This window comes from Protopterus annectens, chromosome 11.part0, assembly GCF_019279795.1.
Source record: "Protopterus annectens isolate FY-2018-M chromosome 11.part0, PAN1.0, whole genome shotgun sequence".
Taxonomy (NCBI): Eukaryota; Metazoa; Chordata; order Ceratodontiformes; family Protopteridae; genus Protopterus; species Protopterus annectens.
In genome coordinates, this window is record NC_056745.1 from 246,787,161 (window position 1) to 246,811,945 (window position 24,785).

General features: G+C 38.0%; 1 protein-coding gene across 1 annotated transcript in view; it reads left to right on the forward strand.

The window, feature by feature from the left end:
- Positions 1-24,785, forward strand: part of BCAT1 (branched chain amino acid transaminase 1) — a 327,555-nt gene that overhangs the window by 122,240 nt on the left and 180,530 nt on the right. The window contains exon 2 of the mRNA XM_044087682.1: positions 16,295-16,357. Coding sequence (XP_043943617.1) covers positions 16,295-16,357 — 63 coding nt within the window. The remainder of the gene's footprint in view (positions 1-16,294; positions 16,358-24,785) is intronic.

Here is a 24,785-nt window from a genome sequence, read left to right on the forward strand (position 1 = left end):
TCCATTGACAACTATTTATGCGTCTGTTTTCCACAACAGTACTGCTTAATACACTATTGGTCTGCCCTCACTTTACATCTACCTATGGCCCATAGCTTCTGTAGCACAAACATACCTATTAAACTGTCAGCCTGAAATGGTATGGGGCAAACTGTGTTAACTCTGGGTACATGCCTAGAGGGGACTCGTACATGTCAGGGTTACATATCTGGCACAGGAGGGGTACCCTGCATGCTGTTATGTGAGTGTGCTACTGGCATACTCCAACTGGTTTCCTATCTGTGTCCAGGATATTGGCAGCAGTGAAAAGTAGACATGACAGCATGACACTTGAGAGACATGCATTGGGAAGAGTACATGTATTTATCTATCCTGCTGTCATTTGCAGGCATGTGGTGGGACAGTTGAACAATTGTACACAGTTTTTTAGTATACACTTTATACAGCTACTGCCAACATTTCCTTACCTGTACAACCTGTGGAGACACTTCCATTTTATATCAGCTACACTTCCCTCATTGACAAAAAGCAGTTACCACATATTTCAAGTTTAAAAAAAAAAATTTTAACACTGCTTTCCCATATAAAAATAACTTTCCTGCCTCAGTACTCAAGCCATGAACACCTGCATGTGAAGCTCAGACTGTAACCACTACACTATCTCACCTTAGAAATTTCAATTATATATTTTTATTTATCTCCTATGGGATGTTTAAGCAATGCTAAGCGGAAGGTCATAGCATGCACACCCGCTTAGCTATGCTTAAACATACTGTAGCATATAAAAAAAGGATTTATTATATTATTATTATATTATTATTTTATATAGTGAGTATTGTGGTTTTTGACAAGTCATTGAGGACTGCAGTCAGGGGAATAATGGCATACATTTGACTTTCAGACTTCTATTCTTTGGAAATTCATGCTAATGCATGACTTATTTTCTATCAAATTTCTAAGTTTGTGAGGGCAATATTTAAGTAGTGTTCCTTTTTAGTGCTTTGTCCCCCCATTATTTGTGCCTTTGTCCACATTTCCTACTTTAGCAGGTTGCGAGGTGTTGTACAGTGTTGTACAGTACTTTTACAATGCAGGGGGTGTGTCACAGAACCTGTCACACACCCCCTGCATTGGTTTCCTGCTCCCATATATATTTCAATCTTTAATGGACACTGAAATAATGGCATAATATTAGAGAAATTCTTTAATATCATGCTGGATCAGGTTTAGAAAGTGCCCCATGGTACTTTTTGAGTACAGGGGGCATGTTCATATTCCATCCACTACCTAAACACCCCCCTGCACTCATTCACGGTTTGTGTCCAGTTAGCCTAACCAACAGTGTTCCTTCATGAATATGCAAGGCATGCTGCTGTGGCTACATGGGCATGAACCACTCCATGCAGGAACAGCACTATTCCTGCACAGAGTTTATTAAATCCCGGATAATGTTGTGATGAAGTGTGCTAGGGTGAATTATCAGTTAAGAGGGAAGAACTGAGAGGAGAGGTGATATATGTAGTATAGCAAACAGTACATTGACTTGCAGTTGTTTGTAGAGAACTGATTTCTAGTTGTTACATATTTCATGCTTAGGTTTATATGTTTGCTTATGGGAGTGTAGTATTGTGTTGTAGGTATATTTTGGGAAGTGTTCCTGGTATAACACTGACGTTGTAAGAAGTTAAAGCTGTTAGGGTATGAACAGTTCGGAAGGAAAGTAGAGAAATGTGTTTTAAAGTTTGTGTTAAAGTAGGAAAGAATATAGTACAGTGTAGAGGAATGCTATGTTATAGTTATTTTGTACTAATTCTTGAAGGATGATGCCATTAATTATTGCTGAGGGTTCTGAAGTTAATTGCTTACTGCTGTTATTTGCTGTGTTCTGCTCTAGCGGTAGTATTTGAGTACAGTTATAAATGTAGACCCATCTAGGGTTGGCAAGGAAATGGGGCAGGTGGTTGCAAAGTGGGCAAAACTGAACAGGTACTGTAACCAATCAGTCTGCCCATGCACACTAACTCTTTTGCAGCTGAAAGTGAATTACCAGCGAAATAGCTGAAGTTGGAAAGCAAAGAAATACATTAAAAATAAGGTAACTATTCAACTCAAAAATTGTATAATAGCAGTTGGGAATACAGCTACTTACCGAGCAGAGATAACTAGAGCACAATTGCTTTGCATTGAATTTGTGCATCAGGGAGTTGAAGTACCTCCAGAAGAAGATGATTTCTATCTATTGCAGTCAAATCCCATCATCTGAGGCTGTTAGCATTTAAACGCAGCCTAAGCAATAGTGGATTGTGAGAGTTAGAAGCTAAAGAGATGCACTCTGTATAGGTATGCCATATCAGCTTGAGAATGCTTTTTTATGTAATGCAGAACAATCACATTAGCTGAGAAGACTCTTCCTAAAACTGCCGCTATTCTGAGCTGACAGCACTTAGTGAAACACTTGCAGACTTCCAGCTTATGTTTATTATTGGTGCTGATATACTTGCGGTTCTATGAAGTGGGGTGGGAATGTTCTGATAGAGCACACAAAGTTTCCACATTTTATTTCTTGTAGTTTCACATTAAATGTTGCATGTGTAAAATGTAACTGTTGCATGAAGAATGCATTTTAAATTTCATGCACAAATTATTCACTCTCAGACAATGTTTCTTTTCAGTTCTTTACTGTAGTTTTTGCTTTCCAATGCTAAAAACCATGAAAAAGACATCAACGTGATGCCATATACATGACAGTGTTCTCAGTCCAGAAACTGATCTGTTAGTATTGCAATATATCACTTAAAAGGTGCTGCAGTTTTGAAAGGAGAAATCTTACAGAAATGGCTAATGGCACGTGATTATACTAACCCAAGTGAAAGTGTAAGAATAACACTTTAAGGTACAAGTTGCTGGAAATGTAGAGTTTTTCTAGCAAAGAACAAGATGCTAAACTCCAGTATTCACATTACATTTATAGAGTGTTTGTTTTATGGCTTTTTCTGTGCATAATGCATAGATACTGCCAAAGAACACTGAGCTAAACCTACTGTTACCATGACATTTGAAATTGCATTGGATGTATCTGAAATGGTCTGTTTTAGGTCTGTATCACAAAGTAGTTATCAAACATAAAAACAAAAATTCCAGATTATTGTTGGTAAACATACAGAGATGTTGAGAGTATGTATACTGTTAAACTATTGAAGGAAGGGAAACTAAGCAAGTTGTCACATGAGCTACATTTAAGTCGATATCTCAGTATTTAAATTGATGTCACAGTCTGCCTCTTTACAAACTTATCCATGCCCTGAATGGAGCAAGTGCATATCATGCCGCCGAGCATTATACTCAACATTTACGAGATACTAACGGTGGATGTCAGTAGTATTTTACGGAATGCCTGATTCGGCTTCCAGCATACTGTCTGTGATGTCACTATCATTAGGTTATGGTTGTCTGAGACGACTGCATTCAGACAGTGATCTCTAGTTTAAAAATAATACAGAATTTACATCGTGCTGTGCATCATCAGAAACTCTGCTGTCAGCCCAGGGGAATCAGGAAATTAATTATTGATAAACCTTCAATAGTAGTTGATAAAAAAAATCAGTATGTTTGAAATGCCAAGAAAAAAAATATACTCATGATACTAGATCACCTAACCAGAAAAACAGTAGTGTGTGGTGATGCAAAACTTTGCAGTATTTTACAGCTAGTCAAGTAATGACTTATTCAGCAAGCCATAAGTGTAGATTATGGCTTTGTTTGCTGAGTAAATATATTGCTATAATGTGGGATTTTTGTAGTTTTCAGGAATGTTCTAAGAGAAGGTGCAACACATAGGCTGAAGATGCAGCTTGTTGAATATGATCATAGTTTTAACCCAATAAGTTCATCACAGGGTTCTTCCTATAGCAGTACATATGCAATAGTTATTAGAGCTGTACCCCATCTGTGTACCTTCACTTCATTCCACCATATCTAGTGCTATGACTCAAGACTGGTTTTCAATGGTCTAGGTAAAGTTTCTGAAATAAAAATTAAGTGATGATGTCTTATTTGTCTGCTTTATGTTAAAACAGCTAGAATGAGTTAATTTTTTCCAGTGTCCATAACTCTGCCAAGGTTTTCTCCTTTGTCCACCTGGATTTCTTTTATCAAAGCTTGCTGTAACATGTTAAGCTCCTTACTGAAGTTTTATTATGGATCATGATTACTTACTACAGTACCAATTGGTTGTTCACAGACTAATAATATGCACTTTTAAGTACCCCCTTAGATCTCAAAATCAAAGTGCTCTCACTGTAACCACTTTGTTTGGGAGGCTATGCCCTTATGACATGAGCAGTACAGAAGGCCTTACTGACCATTGTGGGGACATGGTGATCAAAGGTAGGGTTGCTGTCAACCTGTGTGTCCAAATCTCTCACCACTGATTTAGAGTTTAGGGTGTTGCTATTAATATGGTAATCTGCAGGGATATTACCCTTGCCGAAGGGGATGAGAATGCATTTTATTGTATTAAGTTTAAGTCCATGACCTTTATCACCAATTGTTGTTTGAGTAAGTCGAATGTTGACATCATTTGGGGACTCAATGACTGCACCCACTTTGCAGTCATCAGCAAGCTTTGTCAGCCATGGACCTTTTGTTTTTGCCTATACTTTGAAGAAGTAGATTCCAAACAATTGGGGCCCCCAGCAGTCATCCCTGTGGAACACCACTGGTAACAGGTCTGTTGTGGAGGTAAAATCCCATATTTTGACAGTATTTGTTCTGTCAAGTTAGCCAGTTTGCAACCTGCCTGACAGTATATAGATTGATCCCCAGCTGGGTGAGTTGTCAATGATGCCTGAGTGGGGGGGGGGGGGTTGTGTCAAAGGCCTTAGCTAAATCTAGGTAGGCCATATGCACAGATTTGTCCTTGTCTAGGGCTCTGTTGACTTTCTTGAAGAAGTCCACCAGATTCAACAGACATGATCTACCCTTGACAAAACCAAACCTGGCCAGGTCAAGCATTTGGAGGCTTCCTAAATCTTTGTTGATAAGGTCCATGATGATTCTCTCCATGGCCTTGCAGGTAAGGCTGGTTAGGCTTATGTGTCTGTAGTTCTCAGGTTCGGTGGATGCACCCCCTTTGTGGAAAGGAATGGCGGTAGCTGTTTTCCATTCTGCAGTGACAAAACAAGTGCTTAGGCTGTGGTTAAAGAGAGTACTCAATGGTGTTGCTATTTCTTGTTTTAAACCATTTAGAAAGCAGCCTGGGATGTTATCAGGTTCCATAGAGACTGTGTTTTTGGCCTTGGAGAGAGTCATTAAAACCTACTGTTTAGAGATACTAGGTGGAGAACAGTGGTAGGAATGTTCTGGGGTATATGTGTTGGGACAGGGGGAGAAGTTTTGACTGAACCGGTCCACTAGTAGGTAAGCTATTTTTGCAGGTTCTGTATATGTGGTACCATTCACCATAAGTTCAGCACAAATCTGGGCTTTCACTTTAAGGTTTCAGATGTAGCTAAAGAATGCCTTATGGTTATCCTTAACTATGGATGCTAATTTAGATTTATATTTAGCTGTAGAGGACTTTTACAAGAGGTCCTATTTGTTTGTTCCAAATGAGAAGAGTGGGCTTCCAATTCTGAGACTGTTCCTTTATGTTCTTAGACAGCAATGTCTTCCTCTTGTTGTATAGCCTGTTTATTGCAGATGTCCTCCAGGCATGCTTGTTCTTGATAGAGGATCTTGATTTGGTCCTATCAGGTATGTCTGAGTCAATACAATTAAATAGATGTTTAAACAGAGCATTGGCGTATATCCTAGTATAGGTGTCCATGCTGTCAGTGGGGACAGGCACTTTGAAGCTGTTAATGCTGTCTCTTAAGAGAATGTAGTTGGCTTTGGAGAAGTTTTTTATCCTAATTTCTCCTGGTGGGGGTCTGATATAATCATTACTTCGAACAAGACTGATTTATGATCAGACTTCCCCAGGGAGGGCCACACACTTGTGGTGGTACACTGATCTACCATGTTGGTGAGTACCAGATTAAGAATGTTTGGACCTATTGTGGGGGTGCCAGCTATCTGTTCCAAGGCAATGGAGTTAACGAAGTCCAAGAACCTTTGGGCGAGCATGTTAATACATGTATAAAGTCACCCACAACATGAGTGTTTGGTTGTATTTTGAGCAACTCAAGTAGATCCAAGTAGGCAGCGTGGATATCATGGTTCATGGAGGGGGACCTGTAACTGACAATAACTTGTTGGGGGGATCTTTCCTAAAGTTATTTGCACTTGGAGTAACTCTGGGGAATCATTCTGTTTAACCAATCTGGTGGTGTATTTATCTACGATGAATATTGATACTCCTCCTCCTCCTTTAGTTCTCACATGTTCATTTTGTGGTCTGAACATGTGGAAGGTATTATAACCCAGCATATCCGTGGTGCTCTCTTTGGCCTTGAACTAGTTCTCTGTGACTGCACAGACGTTCGCATCTTCCAACGTGAGGAATGCTTCTAGTGAGTGCAGTTTCAGATTCAGACTCCTAGCATTTAGCAGCATAACCTTGAGATTGTTTTTCAAGGATATTTTTATATCAGGAATTTTGTTCTTGTGATATTGCCTAAGAAAGGCACTATGGAGGAGGCAAGTGCCTTAGCCAGTAACCAATAGCTAAGAGGTGACAGGTGAAGGCCATCTCTGGCAAAGCATTGCGGTCTATCAACCATATCATCTCAGGCTGACAGGTACTGGATCCTCTTGGAATGACACCAGAAGCTAAACCAATTGTTGAAGTCAATCATTTTTTGTCTGTATTGTGGCATCATCCTAGGTGAAGGTAGAATGCTGCTTAAAGCTAGGTACATGCCTACCTGGGACACATATTCAGAGAGATCAGTCATGTCTTTCATCATATAGTCCAGAGAGGTACTTCTCAGGTTGGTCACACCAATATGGACTATGACAGAGTCATAACAATACCTGTTGTTGAGAAACTTGAGTGCATGTATGATGTTTTAGATCCTGGTACGACAGACAGCTGACTGGGACTTTTTCCTTATCCAACCTGGTCAGTGGGACATCTCTGTGTCTCACAATGGAGTCATGTATGATCAAAACATTAGATTTTGTTTTTTGCCTTAGGAGCTTGTTAGGTGAGACACTTTTTGCATGTGTTTTTGTGTATTGTGTTCATCTGGTAGTGAATTATGTGAAGCGTGTTTATGTTTGGGAGGTCTCTGATCTTTAGGTAAGCTTATGGTGAGTATCTCCACATATGTGTGTTTAGGTGTTGTGCTTGTGATTTGTGCAGGAAGTGAATTGTGTGAGCTGACAACTTCCTTCGTATCTGATACACTGATTTGTGAACAAGATATATAGATTCTAGATTCTTAATATAGATGCACCTCTCACATATTGAAGTTGTGTGACATAGAAGTAATGGGCTGTCAGTGTACATGAGGCAATTGCTACACTGTCTCAGGATGACCATGTTGACCAGGCTGGCTGGAGAAACTGTGGGAAACTGTCCATCCATGACACTGGGTATAGTACTGTGGTCAGTAACGGGGAGAGGACTAGAAGGACCAGGGTATGTCTGAGGGGCAAGTAGAAGTTCTAAAGTGTGAGAGGCTTAGTGGGTGAGACTTGTATTGATACTTCAGAGGCTCAGCTGAGTGTCTCTCTAGGTAGTGAAGCACAACAGTGAGAAACCTCGGATGAAACCCAAGCAGCTGACTAAAGGAAAATGTAACTGTCTGGGACTTTGTTTCTGTAATCGCCAATGGTAACCACCACTGCGAGATAGTGCATGGCAGTGCATGATGATGTGTACCACGCAAACATGGGCAATAAATAACAATGGAATTAAATGGATTTAAAACACTCTAACTAATGATAACGCATGAGACTGGGCCCTGGGACAACAATCACCACTCAGGTGGTACTTAGCTACACTCTTCTCTCACAAGGGTGCAAGGGAGGCTCTATTTTGTTTAGGAAAGCTGGATTAGTGCTCAGAAACCATAAAAACTGACTGGGTCAAGCAAATCTGAACCATATCTGTGTCAGGCTAAAAAGTGAAGCTAACAGCAAAAATACAGTTCTAAAATAACAGCACACAGTAAAAAAAAGAACAAAAAGTGCAGCTCAAGTAAAATGATACTTATTTTGCAGTAAAAAGCAGTGGATGCTTTGGATAACATGACAGATCAGTTACAAGTTGTTAATCTCTGTGCAGCTCAGGTAAACTGAGCACCAACCCGTACAAACAAGGCCAATAAATAGCAACAAAATTAAATGGATTTAAAACACTCTAACCAATGATAGTGCATGGGACTGGGTCCTGGGCCAACAATCACCACTCATGTGGGTTCTTGTTTCGTATACCAATAATTAATCACCTTTATGTATCAGAAATTAACACAGCTATACAAATTTTAAGATACTTGGCTAGGAATCTGCTGATGTTAACTGCCCCTGTTACAGAGAAAAGTCGCTGAGTGCTGAATAGTGAGCAAAGCTTTATAGGCAAATCTAATTGTACATGTATGAAATTGATATATGTATGTGTATATCTCTTGCTCTCTCTGTGTGTGTATATATATATATATATATATACGTGTGTGTATATATATATACGTGTGTGTATATATATATATATATATATATATATATATATATGTATATATATATATATATATATATATATATATATATATGTATATATATCATAACCATTTCTAAAATCACTCTCTTTCTGATTCTGTCACTCCGATCTACTGCCTTACAATTTCTGCACATACTTAGCTTTACTTTAATCGTTCACTATTCATTTGCACTCAAACCATTTTGCCTGACAAAATGCTACAATGTCAAAGTTCTATTTTACTTAAACTGTTACACTCACTCAACTTACTATTGACAAAATGCTACGTCTAATTTGTAGCATTTTATATATATAATATATATATATATATATATATATATATATATATATATATATATATATATATATATATATATATATATATAAACTGCGGTGGTGGTGCTGCATAGCGTTGTTGCCTCACAGTAAGACGCTGTCCTGTTCGATTCTCAGCAAGAGCGTCTTCTGTGTGGAGACATGCGTGAATCGGCGTACCTTCGTTGAAGGTTGTGCATCAGGGCCGGCAACTCGGCACGTAAAAATCTACTGCCAATCATTAGCGGACCGGAGTTCCGCTGTGGCGACCCCTAACCGGGAAAAGCTAAAAGACACAACAACAACAAATATATATATATATATATATATATATATATATATATATATATAAAGAACAAATCTGAAAAAATAATAAGAAAAACTAAATGCAATAAAAACTTGTTATACCAGACAAAATAGATCATTTTCGTTCTCTATTTGTACCAAGAACTTCTTCAGAAAAACAATGAGTAAAACAGCAGTGTAGTTTTCAATAAGTAATGTTTTGGAAGAACAAAGCAATAAAAATAGAAAAAAACTGTTGCAATGAAAGAAAATAACACGTTGCTACCTATGAGCTAAGATTATCTAAGGTAATAAAACATCAAATCAAATCAAGAGGTAGTTAAAACAACTTTAAAGTAACACACAGACACTCTAAAAAACAGAGATCAAAGGTAGGAATGCAACTGAGAGGTTATCTGAGCCAGTGTAGGGCACATTTAATGTTAAATGTTAATGAAAGTGCTCAGCATGGGTTCTACTTTATTAATTTTGCCTGGTAAAAGAAGATTTTATTGCAAATATATATATACATAAATATATATATATAAACATATATATATATATATATATATATATATATATATATATATATATTTATATATATATATATTTATATATATATATATATATATTTATATATATATATATTTATATATATATGTATAAAATTCTGAAAGATGCAGGCAAATAACATAGTTTCAGAAATGTATTATCTATGAATCTATACAGCCCTCGACTCTATAGATGACAATATCTAAAGCAATATCAACAATGACTTCATTAAAGATGGAATATTTGTTGACATTACCAGAGGATTTTAAACTGTAAATCACAGACTGCTCATCATTAAACTGGAACAATATAACTTTGATGCTAATACAATAAAATTGTTCCAAAGCTATCCTGAAAACAGAACATTTAAGATACTTTGAGATACTTTCTAACAATCCGCTTTCATCAAATGATACTCTTAATACTGGAGTCCCACAAGATTTGTTTTAGGACTCCTCCTGTTCTCATTCTTTACCAGTGATCTCAGTGAATCCTTTCCCTCACTGAATATTACATCATACCCTGATGGCATAATACTTTCAGAATTGCACAAATCTCCCTCAAGCCTCAAGCAAACAAAGGAACTCTAGCAGTCATTTTTAATCCTTGCAAGAGGGCAGAGAATAACAATCTCCTCATTCAAAATAAAAGGACCAACACGATGGTCTTCTATGCCCTGAGCAAACTGCTCTATGGGCCACACCTTACAATAATTGATGATCATAACAATACAATTCCTTCTCTGAGAGAGTACAAATAGTAAACATTACACTTGACCCTTCCCTCACCTTCAAAATGCATACTGATAAACTAGTTAATAAAGTAGTGTCAGAGCTACAAGTACATAGTTACACACATTCTCTTTCCTGTTACTCACACTGCCCTTTCTAAAAATGTATTTCTTCCAAAACTTTAATATGGTTAACCATTATTGTTCTTTCATTCCTTGTAGAATACTCACAGGCTTTGGATTGCAGAAAAAATTGCAGATTTGCATTGCTTGCAGACCTTCTTATGCAACCCTCTTAAGAAACTTAATTGGCTACCTGTGACTGAAAAGTCACCCTACCTGCTAGGTTTAGAGTAATGTACAAAGTATTATATGAAGGTTACTGTCCTCCACTGAGGAGAAAGCTCCACTCAGAGCAGTCACACTTACAAAGAAACAGTCAAGAAAATATTATTTCCTTGAGTAACCCCCTTTCTAAACAGTTATATGAGACAACACCTTCCCTAGACTGGGCCCTGCCCTATGGAACAAACTCCATAGTGAGGTATCATCTAAATGCTTCAGGGACAATGGTTAGCAAGATTACTCAGCCAAAACTTTGTTCTAAAACCTGACACTTTAGTGCAAACAATAATTGAATGATGTATAAATGGTTTACTATCAAATTTTCAAATGTAACTTCATCGACTGCACTTTTGTCGAACACGGAAAATAAAAAATGGTAATGTCGAACTCCAAAAACCAACCTAGGAACAGGTTTTAACATGGGTCGAGATAGGTGTTCACTGCTATTGCCGAACTACAAATTGTTTGTGATGTACTACTATTACTTGCTCTTGCTATTCATTGAAAGGAAAGTAATTATGACTTTCATTATGGTTAATTAAACTAATTTTGTTTTAATGTCTCACAGCACTGAAAAGCTTAAAGGTAAAACCCTGGCTCTGTTTTGAAGCAAGAGAAGAGAAGCACATTATTTGGAATAAATAGATAAATAGATTCCTCATCTTATAGATGCTGGCATTGTGTTTATATATATATATTTAAATAAATACATGTATATGTATGTACTTTGTGTGTGCGTGTGTATATATATATATATATATATATATATATATATATATATATATATATATATATATTTTTTGTATCTTTATATCTAATCTATCTCTCTCTCTCTCTCTATATATATATATATATATATATATATATATCTCTCTCTCTATATATATATATATATATATATATATATATATATATGTGTGTGTATACATATATATATATATATATATGGGTCTACTTCGGGAGACCGAACCGACGATTCGCCGACACGCGGGAAGAGGAGACTAAACGACCGACAGGTAGGTTCACCGACAGGGAGATTCGCCGACAGCGGAAAGACCGACAAGGGAAATGTGCGATCGTTACATGATGAGTGTGCGACAGTGACGGAGTTAGGAGCGGTCAGGTAAGTGTGCGAAATTGTGGGATGTCGGGTTAGGCTGTGGGACAGGTGAGTGTGTGTTTGTGTCGGAGGTAGGGTTCGGGTTAGGTAAGTGTGTGATAGTGAGGGACTGTAGTTTTGGGACGGGTTAAGTGAGTTAGGGTGCAGGTAGGTGAAGTGTGCGATGGTGTCGGTGCTTGGGTTAGGGGTGGGTAAGTGAGTTAGGGTTAGGGTGCAGGTAGGTGAAGTGTGCGATGGTGTCGGTGCTTGGGTTAGGGGTGGGTAAGTGAGTTAGGGTTAGGGTGCAGGTAGGTGAAGTGTGCGATGGTGTCGGTGCTTGGGTTAGGGGTGGGTAAGTGAGTTAGGGTTAGGGTGCAGGTAGGTGAAGTGTGCGATAGTGTCGGACGTTAGGGTTAGGGTTTAGGTTTAGGTTAGTGGATGTGTTGTTGTGTGCTTGTGTATTTGGCGTATTTTGTGTCGGTGTTTTGTTGTTCGGTATGTTGCGGTGTCGGTGTGGTGTGTTGTCGGTTGTTTGGGGTCGGGGATGTGTGTGTCGGTGATTCGTACGTTCGGTGTATGAAAGTAGACCCATATATATATATATATATATATATTGTTATAAAGAGACAGAGTGAGGGGTTCACTCCTAAAGACTGAGAGTGGTGTTTGGTCAACAGCTGTCAAGCCGACCATTAATGATTGACTAAGCATTTGGTCAACAGGCCTTTGAGACTGCTAAATTCCTGGTGCTGGGGAATATGTCTTGTCCAGTGTTTGTGCGATCTTGGATTTAATATATATAATATATAATTAATGGGGGGGTGGGCAGAGCCCACATGCGTTGTTGCATGTTGACGTTGGCATTTTTGAGGTTGTATATATATATATATATATATATATATATATATATATATATATATATATATAGGGTTCCTATCAGCTGACCGAAGATGCAGGTTAGCGAATGCGACTTGGTCAAGCTGTAAATGCCGAAACGGCAAAATATTAGATTTTTATATATATGTGCCCCACCAAAAGGGCAAATATCTATCCCAGCAGAGTGCTGCCCCCCTGACATCTCAGATGCTCAGGTAAGAGCCGCCCTCTCCAAAGCAAAAAACACAGCATCAATGGGACCAGATGGTGTCCCGGGCTGCATCCTACATGAACTCCAAGAAGAGCTAAACCCAAACATAAAACTACTGTTCAATCTCAGCCTTACTACAGGATATGTGCCCAAAGAGTGGCGTACAGCAACAGTGGTCCCTCTCCATAAAGGTGGTGCCTCAACGGATCCTGGAAACTATCGCCCCATAAGCCTGACTAGCTTGGTCTGTAAAGCTATGGAAAGGATCATCATGGACCTCATAAATAAAGATATTGGGGACCTACAGACACTGGATCCTACCCAGTTTGGCTTTGTTAAGGGCAGATCCTGCCTCTTAAACCTGGTTGATTTCTTTGAAACAGTCACCAAGGCCATTGACGAGGGGAAGGTGGTCCACACAGCCTACCTGGACCTCGCAAAAGCCTTCGATACAATACCCCACTTGGGCATTATAGATAAGCTCACCAGCTTAAATATAAACCCCTATGTCACTTGATGGATTGCAAACTGGCTCAAGGACAGAACCCACATGGTTAGAATTGCTGGAGCCATGTCAGACTCCAAACCAGTTACAAGTGGTGTCCCACAAGGCTCAGTCCTGGGACCTCTCTTGTTCGGTATATATTTCTCGGCGGTACAGGCCAACATGGAAGGACTGTGGCTGACTAAGTTCGCAGATGACTGCAAACTGGGCACCATAATCGACTCTCCAGCCGACACAAGCATCCTCCTAAAGGGCCTCATAGAAACAGACAACTGGTGCCAGAGCCATGGCCTCAAGCTAAATGCCAAAAAGTGTATAGTCATCCCCTTTGGCAAAAACAAAGTGCCCACAAATTACCACATAGGTGGTAATCCATTAAGTACAGAAGAAGTAATTAGGGACATGGGGACCCAAGTTGATAGCAATCTCTCATTTGACAACCACGTGGCCAAAGTGGTTAGAAAAACATTTTATATAGCCCACTTAATCATGAAGGGATTCACATCTAGATCAGGGGAGGTCATCGTGCCTCTTTACTCATCCCTCATCAGGCCCATAATTGAGTACAATGCCCCTTTTGGGATGTACCTTACCAGACACCTGCAGTAACTGAAAAGACCCCAAAAGTACCTCACCGAGCGGATCAAAGGGCTCAAACAGATGCCATATGCTGCCCGGTTAAAGAAACTCCAGCTCTACTCAGTGGCATACCGCCTGTTCAGAGGCGATCTGTGCCTGACGTATAAAGCCATGTCCAACCCAGAATTAATGGACATGCTGCACCTCAGAAAATCCAAATCCCATCAAGCTACGCGCTCGAGAGACTTGAACCTCAGCACTGAAATAAATAGGACATGCTGGAGGGACAGATTCATAACCCAGAGGCTCCCTTCACTCTGGAATAAAATCCCAGTCCAGGTTAGGCAGAGTCCCTCATTGACTCTCATCAAGAGGAATCTTGATGAGTGGATGGGAGATCGTAGGTTTACCCTGGGTATCACTTCTGTGTCACTGTTAGACAGAGGCACAGTATACTAACCTCGAAAAAGGGCATAGCAAAATAAATTTAAAATGGGTGGCGAAAGCCAAACACATTCTGGCTAGGCTTATAAATGCCCTAGGGCAGATAGCCTAGTATGAACTGATGAACCTATGAACCTATTAAAGCGGCATGTAAGCGAATTCTTTCCCTGAGAAAGAATTTGCTTGGCCGCTTCAGTGGTTTGCCGTTTACTGCACTGTAGTGCTGTCTCAGAGTTGGTATATTTAAGTAGGGCGGGTGTGGGGGGACAAAGCCCCCCACTTAATATCATGTATTAAAGTGTTTTCTTTTTTTTTTTTTTTTTTTTGTTGGAACAGCGATTTTTTTTCCCATGGAAAAAAATCACTGCTCTGACAGTTCGGTTTTGTAAGCTTTCACTTACATGGGGTCGATTAATCACCGTTCGCTAACCTAAGCATTCGGTGATCTAATATAGATCATATATATATATATATATATATATATATATATATATATATATATATCTAGGTTCACTTCAGATGATCGAGTTTCCGAAATCTTGAAACTCATATGGTGGAGACCATATGATCGAGTTTTCAGAAACTCGAACATCTGAAGGAGAGGTTAAATAAATTGTGTGAATACCTTAAGTGACAGATTCTGCAGAGGGGCAAGCTCTCTGCACCCCTGCTATTTAAATATACCAACTCCGAGATTGTGCTACAGCGGGTAACAGGGAAATCTCCCATTCTGCAGTGTCTGCAGAAGCGCGGAACAGGAGATTTCCCTTTTCCCCACTCAAGTGCAATTTCGGAGTTAGTATATTTAAGTAGGGGGGGTGCAGGGGGGCTTGCCCCCCCTGCAAAAATGTCTGTAAATGTGTTTCTTTTTCTTTATGTTCACTTCTGATGTTCGAGTTTCTAGTCTCGATCATATGAGTTTTGAAATTTCAGAAACTCGTTCATCTGACGTGAATGAATCCATATATATATATATATATATATATATATATATATATATATGTGTGTCTGTATGTATATATATCTAGCGATATATAGCAGTAAGTGCAGGGAAGTAGGACAGTGATTTGTTGTGGTCCAGTGTGTGTGTGTGTGTGTGTGTGTGTGTGTGTGTGTGTGTGTGTGTGTGTGTGTGTGTGTGTATGGTTCTACTTCATATCATCGATTTCCAGTAATGTTAACTTGCATCACAGCAAGACGACAGCATCGAAGGTTCAAAAGGGCGAACTCCGGGAACGGTGAATTTTGCCTCCAGGAAACTAACCATTCATGCACACAAAGCTATACATTCACACTCATTTATATATATATATATATATAATTTTTGAGCGCTTTTGTTCCTTTATTATTTAGAACTTCATCAGAAAATAAGTGCTGCTTCTGTGCTTGCAATGAATAGGCATTTCTTACCAAACAGGTTTTATATGCACATAAATATCACTTTCTGCCTGCATACACATTTATATGTGTGTCTGTGTGTGTGTTGGGGGGGATTTATACCCTGAAATGGATTAAGCAACTAACTTGAGAATGATTGAATGAAAGAATGAAAGTGCTTAATTTTATTATGGAAAATTACCATCTTCCTGGTCTTCATGTATATAGTCTGATTGCAAAACAGACTAAAAGGTGTATCCAGACAGGGTAGGTTGTTATAGAAGAATATAAAAACTTCACTGACAGCATTTTGTATTTTATTGTTTCTTTTGCAGAACTGCAAAATTATTTGCTCGGGACTGGATGGATGTGAGCCTACAGCATCTAGTAGCTTTAGGGTAAGTTGCTTAACAGCAGTTGTTTACCCTTTACTAAATAAAAGATTGTTCAAATTTAAATTTTATTTGTTATCTAGCAATGATTAAGACAAAATGCTTGTGTGCTATAATTTATAATTTAGAGGTATTCTCTCATGTGTACTGTATTACAAACTTATTTAGTTTAATGCCATGCAAGCTGATTCCTTTCACAGATAAATAGTAAGCTATAACTCTATGTACAGTAATTCACATTTTATTGTACAGCCTGTTTTGAGTTCATTTGTGTTGCAGTCCTAGGCTATATCAAATTGCTTTTATATGACTCAAAAAATCTAATTTCTTACTTTTGCCTATCCATGACATCAACTGGGTTTAAATGCTTGGCTGTGAAGAATACAGTCAAGAGGTATTGCTTCCCTGCAGCTGTCTGAAGCGTCCCGGAAGCTCTACTCTGTCTTCATCTTCAGCATCCCTTCCCAATACCTTCTACTTTACTTCTCAGAGACCTGTGGCCTGGAAATCCTAAGTTAATGTGTCAGGGGAGGGGGCAGGGAGGAAGTCAGTACAACTCAGTGTAGCACCAGCCTTACAGCTATAATCAGCTTTTATGTTGTGCATTACTGAGTGTATCACCCTGCACCATGTGGAGTTATGTCACTGCGCACAAAGGATTGCAGCCCTGATTGGAAACTCCTACTTTCCAGATTAGATTAGTTAGCAAAAGTGACGCTTAAACCTTATCTCCCCAGCTTAATCCCTGGGATTGTACCCAGTAATCAAATCCTGGTCACCTGGGTCATAGCTAGACTTTCTTCCCTCTGTGACATGGACCTGGCAGTACATGCCTTTTAGGGGGAGAGGGTTTGGAGAGTGTAGTGACACACTGTATCAGTCCACAACATTTCATGTGAAAAAGTCCCTAAAAGGTAACTAATCTTTGTCTACAGTCCTAACATGTCATGTTATCACTAAAGTCACACAGTCTTTTGTTTAAATTGGTATATCCTGTCTCCCCAGCATGCCTCTCAACTGTACAGATTTCTGCAAAAAGTCCAGATTTTTGCATCTTATTTTTTGGTCTGTTTTTTTCATGAAATTGTGATTTTCTGGCAAATTAATGGCAAATCATTAAAGACCGAAGTTAAAAAATAATGGCAAACATTTGAGTTTCAGACTTTATACTCATCAGAAAACTCATGCTAATGTAAATTGTTATTCTATTAACTTTCTATGTTTGTAAGAGCAATATTTAAAAATTGTCCCTATTTTTGGGCCTTTTTCCCACTTTGCCTTTGTCCAGATTTCTTGTTCTAAGAGGTTGAGAGGTATTCTCCTCAAGAGTTTTCCCTTACAGTTTACAGATTTATTATTAAAGTAACTGCATATTGTGACTTGAAAGCTCAAGGCTTCCATCAAACAGAAATATGACAAGAGAGATTAAAAGTGCCTTAGGAAGTTCTAACATTACTTCAGTGCACGAAGCCTCATTTTTATCCTACGTTTGCCATGCGTCTGACTCAAACATTTTATATCAAAAACTGATTTGTTACTATTTTTTGCCATCTATGTGTATTAATTCAAAGTATGAAAAAAGGTGCTATAGTCATGTATGAGTGGAATGCTTGTAATGGTATAGGTAGAGCTACTGCAGGGACAGATTGAGTACTGATCATCACTTACAATAAATTCCTGATTTTGTCTCCTAACTTATAGTATCTAGAGCAGCTGTCCCTCTTCCCCCAGCCATGCTATGGCTCTGAGATGATGCTTTAGACAGGACACTAAGATGTGGTAATAGAGATAGTTAGTATTTTTATGATAACTTCAGAACTTATTGAATGTGCCATTGCTTGTTCTGAGCAAAAACACTATTGCTTCACTTACAAGGAAGACCAACAGATGTGATATGCTTATTTAGTTATGCAAAAAGCAAAAATATTGTTGGTATTACGTCCATCCTGCTGTCAAGTGAAATTGCATCTTTAAAAACTGCTTTGCTGATGCACAGTTCATAACAACACTGAATTAGGGAACACTTTTTATTGACTTTTATATGAAATTAAATATTTTATTAATCCGATGTAGTAGATGACATCATGGGATTTTCTCTCTATACCCTCCCTTACTTCATACATTATAACAACGAAAGGAGTTCATTGACATGCACTTGAGCTTTGCACCCTATTGTCAAGGTGATTTTAACAAGCCAAACATCACCATTCAAAAATCGATAAACACAGTAACCCCTTTCCCCAGTACCATATCAGAAAAAGATGTTACATTTTATTCATAGAATTTATTTTGATAAAATCTGTTTTGTGAGACAAAGAAACACGTGTTGTCATTGATATCTCATTGGGTTTAAGAGAATGGTATTACATTAGATTTGAGGGAATCAAGTTAACTGGAACATAACATTCCAAGCCCAGTTGTACACAGTTTTAGCTGATAAATATGTTTGCATCTTGTTTCTTTTGCTTTGCAGAACAAGTAGCGAGACAAAGATGTCTTTTTATGCTGCATCTTCCAAGTACTGCAACATTTCACTTTTTTGTGTCCTACTTTTTCTTCAGCCTGCATCTGGTAGCTTTGAACTTCCTGCATCGAACTGTTGTCTGCCACTCCCTCTAGCCATGCATTCCTATGAATGTCAGTTTGCTTATGCACTTCTTAAACCTTTCTTGTCTTTTCCTCCTTCACATCTTGAACCCACACAGTTTCTCCATCTTGAACCCACACAGTTTCTCCATCTTGAACCCACACAGTTTCTCCATCTTGAATCCACACAGTTTCTCTTAATGAATCAGTGATGCTTGATGCAAATAAGTGGAAAAGAGCAGGCTTTAGTTCTGGATCCTGTGAAAGCTGCTTGCTGTATTATTAACCACTAGCCACCATCACCTGCATCGTGTGATACACCCAGTTCCCTTGCCAACCCACCAAGCTGGGCCGGCCTCCATGCCTACATTTTTCTATCTGTTTCCTGTTAGGCGCAGTGCCAGAAAACTGACTGAAATCCACATCTTCCATATCAGCTAGGATCCATGTATCTGGCTTGACAGTAACCCTGTCATCAACAGGAGTAAAGCTAAATTGAAAAGACCTATACTGCAGAAAGTTACATTTTGTTTTTGGGACAATCAGCCGCATGCTATGAATTCTAAGCTCTTAAGTTTGGTATGTCCCACCAAATTGTGGTCATGTTAGGAAGAGGGAGGCCAGGAGATGACACCTTACATTTCAGAGACTTAGCAAAGAATTTGAAATTGTCTTGAGGTGACTTCATCTGTAGCAACTGCTGAAATATTTGTAAATTAAGTATAAACCATTCCCCTTGTTAACCAGCAAGAACTGTTCTTCTGACTATACCTAGGATGGTAGTCTTAGTATGGCTTCATATGTGATAAATGGAAGTGCTGATCATTGCAGTTTGTGCTGACACCAGGATAGTTTCATCCTTGCATGATCCCAAGACACTCAGCTTGAATGCAGATATTTCTTGACTGCACTATTGCTGCTGACTACTAGCAGGAACATGTGAAGCACACTGCTGGGGTTTTCCCACTAGATGGCACAACTGTGAAGGTACTTAGCCAGCTCTTCCCCGTGGATTGGTAAGCTAACTTTAGCTGGTTATTCTCATCTTGGCTTGGCAAAACTTTTATGGTGTTTTTGCTGCTACATGAATATAGATCTCCTTGGCTTTATCGATCTACATCACTGTGCCAGTCATGAAGCCATATATATTTATCTATTGGCAAGGCAATTCTGAACTTTACCACTCCATATTCCAGACTTGTTTTCTGTACCTTTAACAGGGGTAGAACTGAAATTGAGGGGGCTGTCATTGCCCTCCACCTTCCTGGAACTCCATATTGATATGGCACAATAGGTGCAATTCTGCAGTCTATTTTCACCATTGAGATTTTTTTTTTACAATTTATAAATGTTTCACTCACATTACTGTTTGCTAGTATAAGGGACTAACTCATCTGAACCTTATATTTTATCTCTAAGAGTTTTTCTGCTTCCTGTTGTACCTCTTCACTAATCATTGATCACTTCCTATTCCCTCCTTCTACCATCTATATGCCTATTCATCAGTTTATCCATCCCACTACCCAAACTGTCTTTATATCTCCTATTTGACTGACTTCTGTGCTGATACCATATTCTCTGTCCCATTGTAATTACCAAGAACTGATATATAGTATCTCTGTCAGGTCTTCAGCCTCATCACAGCTCCTTCTTGCATGTATTCGCAGTGCATCTGAACCTCTTTTCTGCCCATGCTTTAGTACTTTGTCCTTTCTTCTAAGGCTACCTTAGCCTGACAGATGCCTGAGAAGCTAACAAGGTGACAGAGCAGTCATTATCTTGTCTTTTCAATAGTTCATTTTCTCTAATACTAAGAATGATTTCACATTTTCTATACCTTTCCTTTCGTCTCATAGCTGATTGTTTTCATTTTTTATCAAAGATGGATGCCTTATCTTCTTTACTTTCTTCTTTTGTTCTGTTCATCACTTCCTTGGTCCACTACCTTTGCCTCCATTGACATGCACTCATCCACAGAAATGCTTACAGTGTTTCAAAACAGACTGGCATCTACCCTTCTGAGTCAGAACCATGTTTCCAAGAAATTTTTTCTATTATTATGCCAAGGATTGTAAATTTATAATTTCCTCCCTCCCCTTTATGCCCCTCCTCTCTCACTATTTCCACATTAAGAGCTTGTTTTGTGAGGTTATCTTTGTCCAGAGATTGTCTAACATACCCCCCTTCCTTGCCTAGTTCATTCATCCTCAGTCTAGTTCTCCTTTTCCCAGTCTGTTCTCTTATCTGTCTGATCCTTGTGTTATTACATTCTTTTTTCAATAGTATCTTGTATATGAGACACACACCAGAGGAAAAGCCCTAGAAATAAAATCACAATACCAGTTACAGCTGTCAGTACAATTTTCTTTTTTCCAATAGTTAAGTTCCCTTCTGTCTCTTTTATTCTTCCTTCCTTCCACTGCAACCCACTAAAACATTTTGCAGCTTATCATGTGTTTCCCTTACACTGCTGATCTCTCCCTATCATTCATTTATTAGACCAGCTATGTAGATTCATTGTGAGGAGAGCAACAGTAGGAAGAAACTATTTTCCCTTGCCTCAGCAGTCAGTTCTAATTTGAGCATCAATCAAGCACAGCACCATTGCCTAAGATTAGTCCATGTTTAAGCAAAAGCACTTTTTACAACTACGTTGAAAACACAGTAGTGTAACAGTTTTCTTACACCCTGATCAACTTCATCATTTTATCTACCTTAGACTAACTTCCTTCCCTAATGTTTTAACAGAATACTATAAATAAATACTTGTTTGTGACTAGTCCCTTATGGTATTTCTGTTGCCTTCTTGTAATAATTTTCTATTAGCTCTCCCAGCTGTTCTGTATGGAAGTACTACCATCCAATTCTGCAACATTTCTGTATGACGTGAATGCCTCTCAACTGTACCTCATTAATGAGGAACATTCTTCATTCTAAGTCTTTAAAAGTACACATAAAAAGGATCTGTCATAAGTGTATTATTTAGAATTTTTAACAAATATCCGTAGTAAATAATACTGAAAAATAGTTCTTCATCATCAGGACATTTGTAAGTAAGAAATCATTTTACCATGGTGTGAACTTCCTAGACAGAGTTTTTAGTAGCCGTAAAAAAGGAAATAAGCAACACTGTACTAACAGAATACTTTAATAAAATAAAATAAAAAGATAAAATACAAACAACGGCAAGCGCTTTCAAAGAACACTGCTTCTTCAGACCATGAATAACATTACAAATACACTCACATTAAATAAAACTAAACAGCCAATAGGAGCATAGGAAAATCACTTGTAGCAGTAGAAGTCTTCTTTGTTTCAATTTAGGTCTTAAAGAGACCTTCCCATTCAAGCCATTTCCCTTGTCAGCTTGTAAATGTAGAATCCAATATACCTCCCTTCTTCTTCTTCTTCTTCTTCTTCTTTCAGCTTTTCCCAGTTAGGGGTCGCCACAGTGGATCATCTGTCTGCTCATGATTGGCAGTGGAGTTTTACAGAGTGGAGTTGCCAGCCCGGCACCCAACCTTCCACAGAAGACACACACATGTGCACACTCACACCTAGGGCCAATTTAGAGTGTCCAATCCACCTACTGCATGTCTTTAGGATGTGGGAGGAAACCGGAGCACCTGGAGGAAACCCACGCGACTACAGGGAGGACATGCAGACTCCGCACAGAAGGCACCCCAGCCAAGAATTGAACCGGAGAACCTCTTGCTGTGAGGCAGCAACTCTAACCGCTGCACCACTGTGGCCGCCCACAAGCCTTCGAGGAGTATAACATTCACAAAAAATTACCTGCCTGTATACACCCATCAATTAATTAATTATACAATTAGATATAAATTAGAACATTAAACAAAAAAACTCCAATTAATTTCATTATTTAACCCCTTAGGGGACAATGTACCAACCTTTAAAATATAAATAGACTCTTTAAGAAGCAATTTATTTTTTAATTCATTTTTATCATCATATGTATAAATTTTCTCCAAAATTGTACCTTTTAAATCATTGACATTATCATTATGAAATTTGTTTTAGTGCACAGCTATTGCACTTTCATCCCTCTTATTAACTATGTCCCTAACATGTTCTAATAATATAGTTTGGAATGTTCTTTTTGTTTCTCCAATATAAAATTTGTTGCAAGAACACTTCAGAGCATAAACAATGCCTTCAGTATTACAGCAAAAAACATCTTTAATCTCAAACAATAAACCATTAATTTTACTAAAATATTGAACAATAACATTACAGGCTTTATACTTTTTACAACCAATGGTCCCTAATTCTTTTATATTACTTTGTATTCTTATAGAGGGTACTCTCAATTTGGTTTTCACTAATAAATCTTTTAAGATTTCTGCCCCTCCTAAATGACATAATAGGAGCCCCTAAGTTATGCAAACAGGAATCATTTGCACATAAGATATACTCCCAATAATGAATTAATAAATTTTTAACTGTAACACTAAAACTACTAAAAGTAGTAGTAAAATATATATCTTCCCATTTTTAATGTTATTATTTGTTTTATATCTTTGTATACATCTCTTAGCAGTAGGCTTTAACACATATTCTTTTAAGAATTTATTCCAACTTTCTTCTAATAATTCTTGATCAAAACCCCTCACTTTAAACATATTAATTGTATTGCACATTTCCCTTTTATAAACAAATTCATTATTACATAATCTAAAAATACAAATAAATTCCCCAAAGGGCATGGAATGAATAGTATGAGGCGGATGACAACTGTCTGCCCTTATATATTGTAGTCCACTATCAAATTTTCTATGGACACTAATCTGAATGGACTTATTATTACTACCATCTAAATTAACATCCAGGAAAGATACACTTTTTCCAACTTTCAGACCATCAAACTCTAACCCAAACCTATTATTTCCTAACATCTTAATAAATCCTTCTACTTCCTCTTCACCATCTTCACACAGGAAGATGAGATTGTCAATATATCTACAATAAAGTTTAACATGTCTGTAAAAAAAAAAAAAAAAAAATATATATATATATATATATATATATATATATATATATATATATATATATTTTCAAATAAGCCCATGCTAAGGTTAGCATATGAGGGAGCAAAAGTCGCCCCCATTGCCGTTCCACTTTTCTGTCTATACAAAGTTTCTCCTAATTCAAAAAAAATTGTTTAAGGCAAAAATCCAACAGCTCTACAATGAATTCAGTAGATGGACTTTGGCCCAAAAAGAAATCTTATGGCTTCCAACCCAAAATCATGATTTATTTTGGTGTAGACACTTTTTACATCAATGGTAACCCAATACATTCTCACCCCCCCATTGAACTGTCTTAATTTTGTTCATCCAATATACCTCCCTATTCTCAGTAATATTCCTAATGTCCCTTAACCTATCTCCTAAAACAATCACTTCAATTGTCTTAAATTTGAAACAATGATCAGTTCCAGTCTCTAAAACTTGTTTAACAAGTGAGTTTAAAATATTTCCTTGTCTGATGTCTTGTGCATATTCCCTGATCCCATTTTTAAAGTAACAATCTGTTTTTCCCACATAGAATTTCCTACAGATCTGACATTGGGCTAAGTAAAACAAGGTGTTTTGTTGAACAGCTGACCTCCACCCTGAAAAAAAAATATTTCCTATTAGTGGTAGGATGTATAAATTCACGGTCGCGATCTAAAAAGTGACAAAAGTTGCATCCACTACATGGAAAATTACCAAAATTCATAGGCCGTAACTGTCACCCATTGTTGTAACAAAGTAAACATTTAAGACATTTTTTATTCTTAAAACTAAAGAATGGTTTAGTCCCCAAAACATCATTTATTGAATTA